The 13,008-nt window shown below is 45.9% G+C and overlaps 1 protein-coding gene across 1 annotated transcript in view; it reads left to right on the top strand.

The window, feature by feature from the left end:
* C2cd3 (C2 domain containing 3 centriole elongation regulator) overlaps window positions 1-13,008 on the top strand; it is a 100,657-nt gene that overhangs the window by 82,913 nt on the left and 4,736 nt on the right. The window contains exon 32 of the mRNA XM_027407777.2: window positions 3,909-4,020. Within this exon, the coding sequence (XP_027263578.1) occupies window positions 3,909-4,020 (112 nt within the window). The remainder of the gene's footprint in view (window positions 1-3,908; window positions 4,021-13,008) is intronic.

The following is a 13,008-nucleotide window of genomic DNA, read 5'->3' as shown; positions in this document are numbered from 1 at the left end:
AAGTGGGTATCACTGAGGTAGACTTCTCCCAGAATGTCGTTACTGATGAGAAGGTGTGTACCTGATACGCCCCCTTCCCTTGAAACAATGATGTGTTAGCACTTCATGGATGCACCTATCCAGCTGATCCTATGAGCCACGCTGGCCAGTGAAGTAGGCTGCTTTATGATAAGAGATCTTCCCATCCTAGAAATTAGGGAGCCTGACTTGGACCCTTCAGACCCCACATCTATTTTTTTTTTTTTAACATACCAACAAATTTCTCCTCCCTCCTCTCCTCCTGTTCCCTCCCCCCACCTCCCTTCTATACCCCCCATCCACTCCTCCTCGGTCTCCATTCAGAAGGGATGAGGCCTACCATGGGAGTCAACAAAGCATGACATATCAAGTTGAGGCAGGACCAAGCTCCTACCCCTTGCATCAAGGCTGGGAGAGGCGTTCTATCATAGGGAGTAGGTTCCAAAGAGCCAGCTCAGGCATCAGGGACAGGTCCTGGTCCCACTGCTAGGGCCCCACAAACAGACCAAGCTACACAACTGTCACCCAGATGCAGAGGGCCTAGGTCAGTCCCATGCCGGATCCCTGGCTGTCACAGACCCCACATCTTATTACTGGTATAAATTCAGGTTTTGCCTTTCTGAGTCTCGTCTCAGATCAAATGGAAGAAATGATCCCTACCTGACCAGACATATAAGCTCCTTGTGTCAGTGTTCTTTCTATCCCCATGCTCACCGTCACCTAGCATTGCAGAATAGAAATCAGTAGACATAGAGTAAACTGAACTATCACATTTCCATAAAATGGAGAAAATAGATGAATAGAAACATTTGTGTAAGTTATTAATTTGTGTGCATGTGTGTTCATGTGTATGTATATATGATCACTGTGTGTGTGTGTGCTAGTGCATGTGGAGGCCAGAACAACCTCCATTTTTCTTCACCTTATTTTTTGAGACAATGTTTCTCACAGAACCTGGAATTCACCAGTTCAGCAAAACTAGCTGGTGGCTGCTATGTTCCAGGGATCTTCTCAGCACTAGGATGACAAGCATGTACCTGACTTTTTATACAGGTGCTGTACCTGCACAGCAAATACCAACTGAGCCATACCCGGGGCCACACACACATATGTGATTCATGATACGGGTCAGAGAAGAACCTAAGAGTTATAGGGATCAGGAAAGGCCTATGGCTAGGGACTAGGCCCTCCTTCCACCAGGCCACCTCTGGGTAACACTGCTCCCCAGACTCAACATTGGGTGGAGCTCCTGACATTACTACTGTCACAGTCAGTGTGGTAATGGTCAGATTGTTGTCAGGAAAGAGCTGCCACATGTGCCCAGCCCTCCAGCTGCTTGAGTTCAGACCTTTTTTTCTTGCCAGACTGTGCACTGATCAGCCTTTACCTCCAGTTCCTACTGTCAGGTGAAAGTCAGGTACCCAGGCAGTTGCTCCAAGTGCTTTGGTGAGACATGGAGCAAAAAGAGGGGTCTGCTCAGAAGTACAAAAAGAGATGTGAAGAGTGGGCCTGCTGGTGTGGCAGGCACACCTGTTATGCCAGCAGTCAGAGGCTGGGGCAGAGCAGTCAGGAGTTCAAGGCTAACCTGGGAAAGATACTGTCTCAAAACAGAAGAAAGTAAGCAAACAGCAGCAGATGACCGAGGACATTTGTACCAAAAGAGATGGAGACCATCTGGTCTAAGCATAGAGTGTTGGGAGAGGAAAGAAGATACAGGATCAGACAAGGATGGGGATGAAGAAGAACATGTGAGATGTGGCTGACATTTCTGTCACAGGTTGTAAGTTGGCAATGTCTTTACTAGACAGGGGAACACATTTACATGTTGGACAAGTGCCTGAGGGGCATCCAGGAGGAAATGTAGTCCTTGATTACAGACAGAGGATCAAGTGAGTTCTCAAGCGTAAAGACAGCCAAAGAATAGAGCTGTGAAGCGCTGGGAGTGGTATCTTAGGGTTTCTGTTGCTGTGAAGAGACACCATGACCACCGCAGCTCTTATGAAGGAAAACATTTAATTGGAGTGGCTGACAGTTTCAGAGGTTTAGTCTGTTGCCATCATGGCAGGTGGCATACAGGCAGACCTGGTGCTGGAGAAATTGCTTAAGAGTTCTGCATCTTGATTTAGAGGCAGCAGGAAGTGAATGGTGACACTGGGCATAGCTTGAGCATAGGAGACCTCAACACTCACCCCCACAATGACGAGCTTCTTCCAACAAGGCCACATCTACTCCAAGGCCACTCCATTTGGGAGCCATTTATTTCAAAACACCACAGGTGGCATGGGAACAGGGTTCATGAGAACTGGGAGGCACTGGGGAGATAGCATGCAAGCAGAGCTGTAGTTTCATGTCATGGTCAGAAGTGAGGATGGAGCCTATGGTGGGACATGTGAACTTCAGAAATGACCTTGCAGTGGTGGGAGAAGACCATATTTCAGTGCCTAAGAGAGCTAGTGGAGAGGACAGTTACTACATACCAAGGCAACAAGAGTAGCAGGTTATGATGTCAAGTGCCATTCAAAGCATGTTTCCTGTGTAATCTCAATCCTCCTGATTGTCAGCCAGGTGGTAACTAGGAGGAGATTCATGGTGGGAGTGAGATGGAAGGACACAGTGTCAGTCTCCTAAATACAACAGCCTTGTACATGGGTGCACGCCATCCATTCAGCAAATACTCAGTGAGCATTTATTCTGCCCCAGGCACTGTGCTGAGTAACAGGAATAGGGCTGTGAAATTGACATCATCTCTGTGCTCTTAGAAAAACATAAAATAGGAAGCTGGGGTAAATAAATTAAATCAGAGCCATACTTAGTTGCTTAAACAGAAACTCTGAAAAACAACACTACAACAGTTCCCTCCATCTCCCTCAAAATTAAGGCAATCTGAGTCAGTGCTGTGATTCAACAGATTTGTAGAAGAGTGTGCTTCCAACAGCAGCTTACGAGGGTACAAAGAAGTCCGAGCTATAGCCCACACCTTATAGGTCTCATGTGCAGATTGGACAGATCAGCTATTCCAAGCCTCCACACCCCCAGTTCTGTGTGTGTGTGTGTGTGTGTGTGTGTGTGTGTGTGTGTGTGTGTGTGTGTGTGTGTGTGTGTGTTCGAGAACAGCCAGTCAGCCAGTAAACTGATCCTCCCAGTACCAGTCACCTCCATCCTGGTCAAGACATTGCCCTAGGGTCACCTTTCCACCCTCCCTATGTCTAAACATCACTTTTAACAGCAAGCCCTCAGCCAGTATTTAACCCTTGCAACTATTTCTCCTTCGAGCTCTAGGCAGATACTGGGGGAACTGAAGGAAACTGCAATTGAGAAACTTGAAGAATATTGGACACATATGAAAGTCATATGAAACTAAAATTTGGGCTGGAGAGATGACTCAGTAGTTAAGAGCACAGGCTGCTCTTCCAGAGGACCCAGGTTCAATTTACAGCACTCACATGTAGGCTCACAACTGTCTGTAACTAGGAAATCTGCTGCCCTCTTCCAGCCTCTTTGAGTATCAGGCATGCATGTGGTACACAGGCATATATGCAGAGAAAACACCCATGCACTTAAAATAATAATCTGAAAAAAATCTTATAATAATTGAGCATTCTTCTGTGTTACAGACTGCTTTCAGAATCGAAGGAGGAGGAACGTTTTGGATAAAATTAGGAAAGGTCCTCCTGGAGGAGGTTGGGATATGTGCCCATTAGAGACTAAAGAGAGGGGAGGGGAGGGGGTGGGACACATGTCAGGAGAGGGCAGGGTCTTCCAGTGAGGATTCATGGACATGAGGAATAAGATGAGGAAAACATGAATGGTTTGATTGAAGTCAATTGGGGTGTTGGTCTGGCATGAGGGTAGGCTTTTAGGTATTTTTGTCCCTTAACTATCCCGTGCAGCCCAGAACCTATTGTGGTGCCCAACTTCTTTTTGCCTCCCCAACAACTGGAGGCCTCTCTGCGCATGATCTCCCACTCTCCGGCTTTGCCACCACCGGCCACAACTGACCAGGTAAGAAAAGCCATTGGGCTCCCTCTCCAGTGCAGTCAGCATCTCATCCCTAAAAGCATGCAGCATGCAGAGCTGCCCTGGGCCATCTCCCTGGAGAAGCTGCTCCAGGGCTCACCACAAACGAGGTGCATCCCTAGGGGACTGTGACAGCCCAGTCAGGTGCAGATGAAAAACAGAGTAATAGAAGCAGTGTGCCTAGTTGCTTCTTACAAAACACCTTCACAGCTTCATCGTTCATAAGCATTGGGCAGTTGGGACGTGTGTTCAGATCCCTGTTCTCCACTTTTCTGCCCTGACATACATAGAGCCTGGTCTTCATTGCAAGTAACAAAAATAATAAAGATATTCTGATATTATTATTATATATAACCTATAGATATAGATGAATTAGCTGTCTTTGTGTAACATAAATCCTAAAAAAAAAAAAAAAAAAGCCAGCCAGGTATGGTGTCAGAGGCTTGTGACTCCAGCATTTGGTGGAAACAGTAGTATCCAGAGTTCTAGCCTGGGCTATATGAACTCATCTTTTCTTTAAAAAGAAAGAGGGAGCTGTCCAAGAACCAGTCATACCTGTGATCCTGCCCCAGGCTATCTTGCCATGTCCCAAGGGCCACCTGACTGCTTTTCCTCCTTGGGTTCCCTCTGAGGAGAAAGTGACCTAACTTATAACAAATACCCAGAAAAAGAAAAGCCAGCTGGTGTTGATGGCACATGCCTTTAAACCTAGCACTCTCGAGGCAGAGGCAGGCGGATCTCTGTGAGTTCAAGGCCAGCCTGGTCTACAAAGCTATATAGAGAAACCCTGTCTCGAAAAAGAAAAAAAGAAAAAAGAAAAAGCAAAGCCTCACAACCTAGGGGAGAAAGGAGCAGAGACTGGTGCTGTGTAGCAGACACAAAGCAGCCACCCCAGAGTTTTCAAAACATTCTTCCAGAGAGATATATAAGTTATAGGCAAAATGTGGCAATAACCCCTATTCAATACTTCCTTGACTTAGACATTGTTCTAAGTACCCTACAGTCAGACTGTTTTAACCCTCCAGGACTGGATGGGATAGCCCAATGATTAACCCCACTTAGTAAATGAGTACTTCAGAGTTGGCGCTGTGGTGGGCTATCAGACAGAAGCAACTTAAAGGAGAAAGGCTTACTTCAGAGGTCTCAGTCCATAGTCCTTAGACACACTGATTTTGGCAGAAGCTACCCACTTCACGACAGACAAGAAGCAGGTAAACCAAGAAGGACCAGCAGCCAACTGTAACCACCAAAGGCTCATCAACCTCCAGCCAGGCCGGCTCCTGAGACTCCCAGAATCACCCAAAATAGTGCCACCAGCCTTGAGTACATGAGACTTGAATGAACACTTAATATCCAAAGCATGACAATGAGGAAACTGAGGCTCAGAGCTTCCTGCCCACATCTACATGGCATTAGTGTGTCTACACATAGAAACTAATGAATAAAGACTATGTCTCCTGTCACAGAGCTGGAGACTCTCTAGGGGGTCAAGTGCACCTGTTTGTGTCTCTAAACCCTGCCCTCTGCTTTCCACCTGAAATCTTGACACTTTGCTTCTTTTGCTTTGTGTATGTGTGCTGAAATTACAATGTACCACCCCACCTAACACATAGGAATGTTTTCCTAGCCCATCTGCCTTGGTTTAAAAAGACTTCATTTAGCAGTTAACAATGTAAACATTTCACATGTCTCCCCAGAGACCCTGTTAGGAGATAGAGTCAGTTCTGCCTGGTCCTGAGAGCCCTATGTTAGATAGAGTTCTATACTTAGTCATAGGTAACAGCCCAAGAGACAGTTGTCTGATAGTTCTCAAGAGAAGCATGAAGATGTCTGAACTATTCACTGGCTTTCTTCTCCCTCTCTCTCCAACCTCCCCAGAATGTTTCTAAAACATCTGTTTGTTTGGCAGATAGCTCAATCTGAGGACCTGTCTGTCTTAGTAGATCCCCTCCAGGGACAGGGATGCTGTTCCCTCAAGGAGCCTGTGTGTTCTTAAGGTCCTGATTTCTCCTCTGGCTCTTCTCCTTCCCCTGCACCACTTCTGACATTTCACACACATGACCAAAATGTCCGCACTAGGCTTTGGGGGCTCTGTCCAGGCACTGAGCACCAGCTTGGAGCACGACATTCATGTAACAGAACACCAGACCTGCTAGTGAGTAACCAAAGGCCCTGGGGCACATGGCTTGACCTCTCTGGGTCTCGGTTTTGTTCTAAGTGGCATCAAGCTAATAACGAGTAGTGGACAGGATGAGGGTGAGAATTCAGTAGCACACTTGAATTCTCCCTGCCGCCTTCTGGCCAAGTGGGTGAAGGGTCAGTGAGTCATGCCCCACAGGAAGAGTTCCACAGCCACTGTGACAAAACTGCCAAGCAAAATGATCCTGTTTCATGTTTGTGCCTTTGCGATGGCTTCCTCCCTACATGGACAGACTGTCTGTGGTCTTCTCAAGAAAGTGTGGGAGAAAGAAAAGATGAGAATCTCCCCTTAAAGGGCACACAAAGTTTCAAGATGAACTCCATGTGGTTCTTGTCTTTCTCTGGCTTGCCCATAGCAGAACTCCACTTGCTGACCTTGGGGCCACTTCTCTCCTTAGAACTTCAGTCTTGGTCCCAGTTAGGATAGCCAGTGTTGTCAGTTTGCCCAGTTTCAGCACTGGAAGGTCCCAGACCAGGAAACCCCAGGAGATGGGTTTTGGCTGGAAACCTGTGTGTTTAAGGCAGTAGTATGAAACTTTCCAAAACCAAACAGGAATTGCCATGTCTTGTTCTGGCAATGTGCTGGAGTTGCCATGTCTTGTCCTGGCAATGTTAATAAAATGGAAAATCATAAAGAAGGGGGGCCTTGTGCATATGTGCCTGGTATGAAGAACTACCACAAATGATGCCTTGAACACAGGCACTGCAACCTTCCACCGGAAGCACTCCTGTGGGAATATCTGCCCAGCAGTGTTGACTCAGCCTTGGACTTGTACTGTCCTTGTTACTTACTGGTCCTTGGACACCCTTTTGTTAGTAGTCCTTGTAGCCAGAATTATTGTTTTCATTGTTGCCTTTAGAAGCTCCCTCTAAGGGAGGGTACAGTGAAACCATCAAACTGGATCACTCCACGGGTGAAAAGAAAGGTTTATTCAAACTGCCAAGGCTATCTCTGAGGGGGCAGAGAGAATAGAACAGCCAAAGGCAGGGAAAGCCTTGCCAGTGTTGTTAAAGAGCAATGTTTGCAAAGGGAGGAAGCATGTAAGCGGGAACAGCGAGGAGTTAAGAGTTAGGGGAGGGGTTGCTGACTAGAAGAGCCTGTGTGCTGGGTGGAGGACTCCTATAAGTGACAGGGCTATGTGTTGATAGGGAACTAGTTGCCCTGTTGCCTTGAAGTAGTGTGTAGGAGCACATAAAGAAAGTAATGGCTTTTCCTAACAGAAACCCACTTTACAAGTTCCTGAGGAATGCTGATTTTAGGCTTTTTTTTTATCCACTAGCAATCCTTCTGTTTCCCAGGTCAGAGTCCTCTGAGCTGAGCCCATGATGTCATTATGACATTGTCAATGACACTGCCATTATGGGGAGCCCACTTTGTACCTAACACTTCCCTCTACCCATCCCCTTGGCATACACCATGGTTCATAGTGTACTTGTTCCACATTGCAGTGCTTCCTGCGTAGTCCCAAATAAATACCATCATTCTTTAGCATCTCTATTATGTAGTTTGACACTAATAATACTGGTGCCAACAGTTCAGAGAGACATGTATTTTCAAATTCATTTTTTAAAGCACTGAAATAACTTCCGGGGGTCGTCAGAACTTAGAGTATCTTGTGTTTACTTTAGAGTTAATTGCAATCCCATTTGGGCAGGGACACCATAATCATCTCAAAGTCTGGAGTTTCTGAAAGTAAATACAGCCTCAGTGGAAAAATGACAGCTGCACAAGTGTGACACTTGAATTCAGATCCCAGCACCACATAAACACCATGTGGCAGGGCACACTGGAGGGGGGGGGGAGACAGGAGGATCCTAGGAGCTTGATGGCCTCCATTGTAGCCCAAACACAAGTTTCAGGCTCAGGGAAAAGCTCAAAAAATTAAGGCAGAGCTGGGCAGCGGTGGTGCATGCCTTTAATCCCAGTCCTCAGGAGGCAGAGGTAGAGGCAGGCAGATTGCTATTGGAGGCCAACTTGGTCTAGAGTGAGTTCCAGGACCGTCAGGGCTACACAAAGAAACCTTGTCTCAAAAAAAAAAAAAAAAAAAAAAATCTGTCTTGGCTTCTGATCAATGTAGCTACAGTGTTTCTAGTTAGAGGCAGGGGAGGATGCTGGCCATTAACAATATTAACAATATTGCCCCTCTAGGCTGAGTTGCTGTTTAGAAAGTTCATTTTTATTGTGCTACATTATTTACTTATAGATTCATGGTCTGAATGGTACCAGGATGTGGTAAAGTCAAAAAATCTTGTATAATTAAAATTTTAATGTTAATAAAATGTGAGTTTGGAGCAGAGAAATAGGACAGTGACTGGGATGACACATGAAATCAATTTTAAGATAAGTGTTTTGCCTACATGTATATATGTATACCACATGAGTGCCTGGTGCCCATGGAGGTCAGAAAAGAGTATCCAATCCCTTACAACCAGAATCACATGTGATGTGAGCCACCATGTGGGTGCTGGGAACCGAACCTGTCATCTGCTTCTTTACAGGGGAGATGAGCAGTGGCTAAGCAGAGTAGGAATTTGTCTATGTGTTCTTCTACCCTTGAAAGGCCTCTCAATAACATCTTCACCACTCTGATTACTTCAGTTTTATCAATCTTTTTTTTTTATTCTTTTATTAGTTCAAATTAGGAACAAGCTCGCTTCACATGTCAATCCCTTCTCCCTCTCCCTCCCCTCCCCCCAACATCCCACCTGCCCCTAGCCATCCCCTCTCCACTCCCCAGGCAGGGTAAGGCCCTCAAAAGGGGCTCCCCAAAGTCTACCACATCATCCTGGGCCAGGCCTAGGCCCTTCCTCATGTGTCCAGGCCAAGAGAGCATCCCTTCACCTGGGATGGGCTCTCAAAATCCCTTCTTTTTTTTTTAAGACCTTACATATTTAACGTACAGTGCATTACCCCTGTACAAATGGAAAAAAATTAAGTTCAACATTTCTAGACCAATATGGCTGTTAATTTTTGTACAATGCCAACTCAACACGGTAAACTGGGATACTTTTTTCTAAAGTTGACAGCATAGCTAAAGTTTCCAAAAATTCAAATTATATATGTATATATATTTATATTTATATAAAAAGACCAATAATGGCAGTATGTTATGCATCAATAGCAGCAACAGCTTTTCCAGGTTCTGCAGTCATTTGAACAAAATTGTAGAGACATCCAGCACACCATTTTTTAAAAAAAAGTAAAAAACAAAATCCCAGAAAACAGCACAGTTCTGTTACTGTTGTGGTACCTGGCACCATTTTTTTTTTTTTTTAATTAGCTTCTCAATCATCATCTGGAAGGAAACCATTCTGAGCAACATCATTAAAAACAGCTCTGATAAAGCATGGTCACTACTATGTATCATAAAGCAGGTCCACATATGAGTGAGTACATATCATGTTTGTCTTTTTGTGATTGGGTTACCTCACTCAGAATGGTTTCTTCGAGTTCCATCCATTTTCCTGCAAATTTCAAGATTCCATTGTTTTTTTCTGCTGAGTAGTACTCCATTGTGTAAATGTACCACAATTTCTCTATCCATTCTTCGGTTGAGGGGCATCTAGGCTGCTTCCAGTTTCTGACTATTACAAATAGTGCTGCTATGAACATGGTTGAACAGATGTCCTTGTTGTATGAATGTGCTTCTTTGGGGTATATGCCTAGGAGTGGAATTGCTGGATCTTGTGGTAGTCGCCATACTGATTTCCAAAGTGGCTGTAGAAGTTGGCACTCCCACCAGCCATGGAGGAGTGTTCCTCTTTCTCCACATCCTCTCCAACATGAACTGTCATTGGTGTTTTTGATTTTGGCCATTCTGACAGGAGTAAGATGGTATCTCTAGAGTTGTTTTGATTTGCATTTCCCTGATGGCTAAGGATGCTGAACACTTTCTCATGTGTCTTTCAGCCATTTTAGATTCCTCTATTGAGAATTGTCTATTTAGTTCTGTACCCCATTTTTTAATTGGATTGTTTGGTGTTTTGGAGACTAGCTTCTTGAGTTCTTTGTATATTTTAGAGATCAGCCCTCTGTCAGATGTGAGGTTTTATCAATCTTTACTCCTGTTTGGTGACTCTCGAGTTAACTCCCGTCTAGACTTCCTTCTCCTGCTGCAGATGCAGATCCACTTGGATCCTAGAAGTCACATTTTTGATATGACACAAATAATTAGTTATGTCCTAAACTTGAACTAGTCAGTTTGTTTCTGCTACCCTCATTCCTCCAAACAGGAAATTCAGCTGCTGTCAGGGTAGTTACTCCTGCCAGAGCACAGGGATCGTCTGTTTCCCTCCTTTATAACTCATGGCCTGCAGCCGTTCCTTTACTGATACAGAGAAGCCATGTGAGTTATCTTTATCTGTGGGCGCTCTGTGAACAGGGGTGCTGGGGAGGTCCTGAAGAACTTTGCCCTGGACAACTAAATAAGATGGATCCCCACAAACTAGATGGCTGTGAAGGAGGAAGAGATTTGGGAATGAAAGCTTGAGTTCAGTGTTAGACCTGTTCAACCAGAGCAAGATATCTAGTAGACAGCCAAGAGTTCATGCTTACTCCTTGGCCCAGCATATAAACTGGGTGAAGAGACTCTGGCCAGCTCAAGGGTGGTGAGCATGACTCTTCCATTCCCTCTGCCTTGCTAAAATCTGTTAGATTACATCTTATTTGGCTTCTCTGTTTAGAGCTGTCTGGTGACTTCCCATCAATGAGTAAGAGAGCCAGGGCTGTGTGAGGACAGGCAGACAGGACTAGAAAGTCCTCCTTAGCTTTGATCTAGAATTTACCTCTTTCGGCAGGTGTGTAAACAGCCACAGTTCTAGTTGGAGAAAGACAGAGGAAGTCGCTGGCCCCTTCCATGTTTGGCTCAGCTCTATGGCAGAGCCAGATCTAGGGCCAATCTAGATAGGAGCTGCCTGTTAAGTTATTTTCTTGTCACACTAGGCCCAGAGTCAGGACTTGGTGCATGCCAGGCACCTGCTCCGCATGTCCACACTCCTCACCTGAGCTCCTAGGACTTGCAGCAGAAGCACTGGCCTCCCAACCACTCACAGACTCTCTCAAATGTCATCCACCTGTATTAGCACTTAGGTGAAACAAAGCCAACAGGGTAAATATGGAGGGCAGGGCCTTAAGGAGGCTTGGGGAGAATTCAGCAAAGATGAAGAAAAGGCTTTGAGAGTTGTACTCAGAAGAAACCTTAGGAAATCACCCGACCCCGGTGGTACCAACAGTATGTGCCCAAGAGGAGTGAAGAGAGGAGGGGGGCTTGGGCTAAAGCAGTCAGCAGCTAGGAATTAAAGAGCAAGAAGCAACCTGCCCTCGGAGCCTTGGCCTCTGTGCCTGCAAACCGGTTCTTCCCCTCTTTTGTTCTGGGCCTTCCTCCCCAAGCCCTGCCTCTGCCTACTTCACATAACAGTCTCAGGTTAACCACAGACATGGGAACAGACACATTTCTCCATAAACAGTGAGTGTGGGAGGCAGGAAGTAGAAGACAAGGCCAGGAATGACTACCCTGGAGGCCTTGAGTTGCCCACCTCCATCAGTGAGCCTGCAGCATTGCAGACACTAAGAAGCCCACCCTGGCGGGTGAGCTGAGACGTCACCAGGCGGGGATCTGCTGCTGGTAGCTTTCTGGTCTGAGAAGCAGTGCTGACTTGATTTTTGTATAGGAACATGACTTCTGAATCCAGACAACCAGGGTTTAAAGTTCAGCTTTGCCACTGCCTATAGACATAACCTGGGACAGGTCATCTGACTCCTGTGTGCTTTCTCTATCTGAAAAGTGTGTGTAACAGAACCTGCCACCTAGAGTTGCTCCTGGAGTGAGTCAGATATAGTGTGTTTATAACAGTTTTTGCCCCTAATATAGTAAGTACCATGACTGTTAGCTGTCTTACCTTTACTATCATTATCCAGATGTCTTCTCTTATAAGCTATCCCCTCTGGCATGTGTGGAGAGGAGGAGGTAATAGTAGCATAGAAATGTTGGGAGACAGGGTCATGATCCAAAGCTTGGGACCTGGAGGAGCACTGGGAAGGTGCAGGGCAGCCCCAGAAGTCTGAACAGTTTCCTGAACCATAGTATTTGGCTGGGCCCAATTCAGACTGAGTTAGAGGCCAGACCAGCATACAGCCCACACCAAGAGTATATTCTTTCCACAACAGTCACTGCCTATTACTGAAGCAAAGGCTTTGCAGGTCCTGTTCTCCCTGGAACCAAAGAATTCTCCTTCCCTTGGTTGCTCCTCCTAAGCCCAGTGGCACCACAAAGATGTACAGTCCCCCACAGTCACCAGATCATACCAGAAAGGATTCAGGGCCAAGGGAACCTCCTGAGTCCAGGACCCTCTTGTCTCAGATGGTGGCCCAGGCTTTATGGCTGAGCTGCCACTCTTGTTTAGCAAGAGGTCTTGACCAGCTGTCTCATTTCTTTGAGCCTCCAAATCCCTAGCCCTCTGCAGAGTCAAATAAAAATAAATAAATAAATAAATAAATAAATAAATAAATAAATAAATGCCTAAAGTTCACAGGGAGGCTCTGCTGATGGCTACATAAAGCTTATGGAAGGAGATGAGCAACCCTGCCAAGAATATGCATGCAGGAGGCAGGGAAGAAGCCAGAACTGGCTGCTACCTAGCCTGACCCAGACGGCAAGCTGATGAGTACCTCCCCAGAAAGGCCTATAGAGCTTTGGCATGTGCTGTGCGCAAGTCCAGACCTGATCTGCAGGCAGGCTGGTGTGTGGCAGGATCCAGGGTCTCTTCCAGGACAGT

The sequence above is a fragment of the Cricetulus griseus genome, chromosome 3 (assembly GCF_003668045.3).
Source record: "Cricetulus griseus strain 17A/GY chromosome 3, alternate assembly CriGri-PICRH-1.0, whole genome shotgun sequence".
NCBI lineage: Eukaryota > Metazoa > Chordata > Mammalia > Rodentia > Cricetidae > Cricetulus > Cricetulus griseus.
This window is presented reverse-complemented; position numbering and strand designations above follow the sequence as displayed.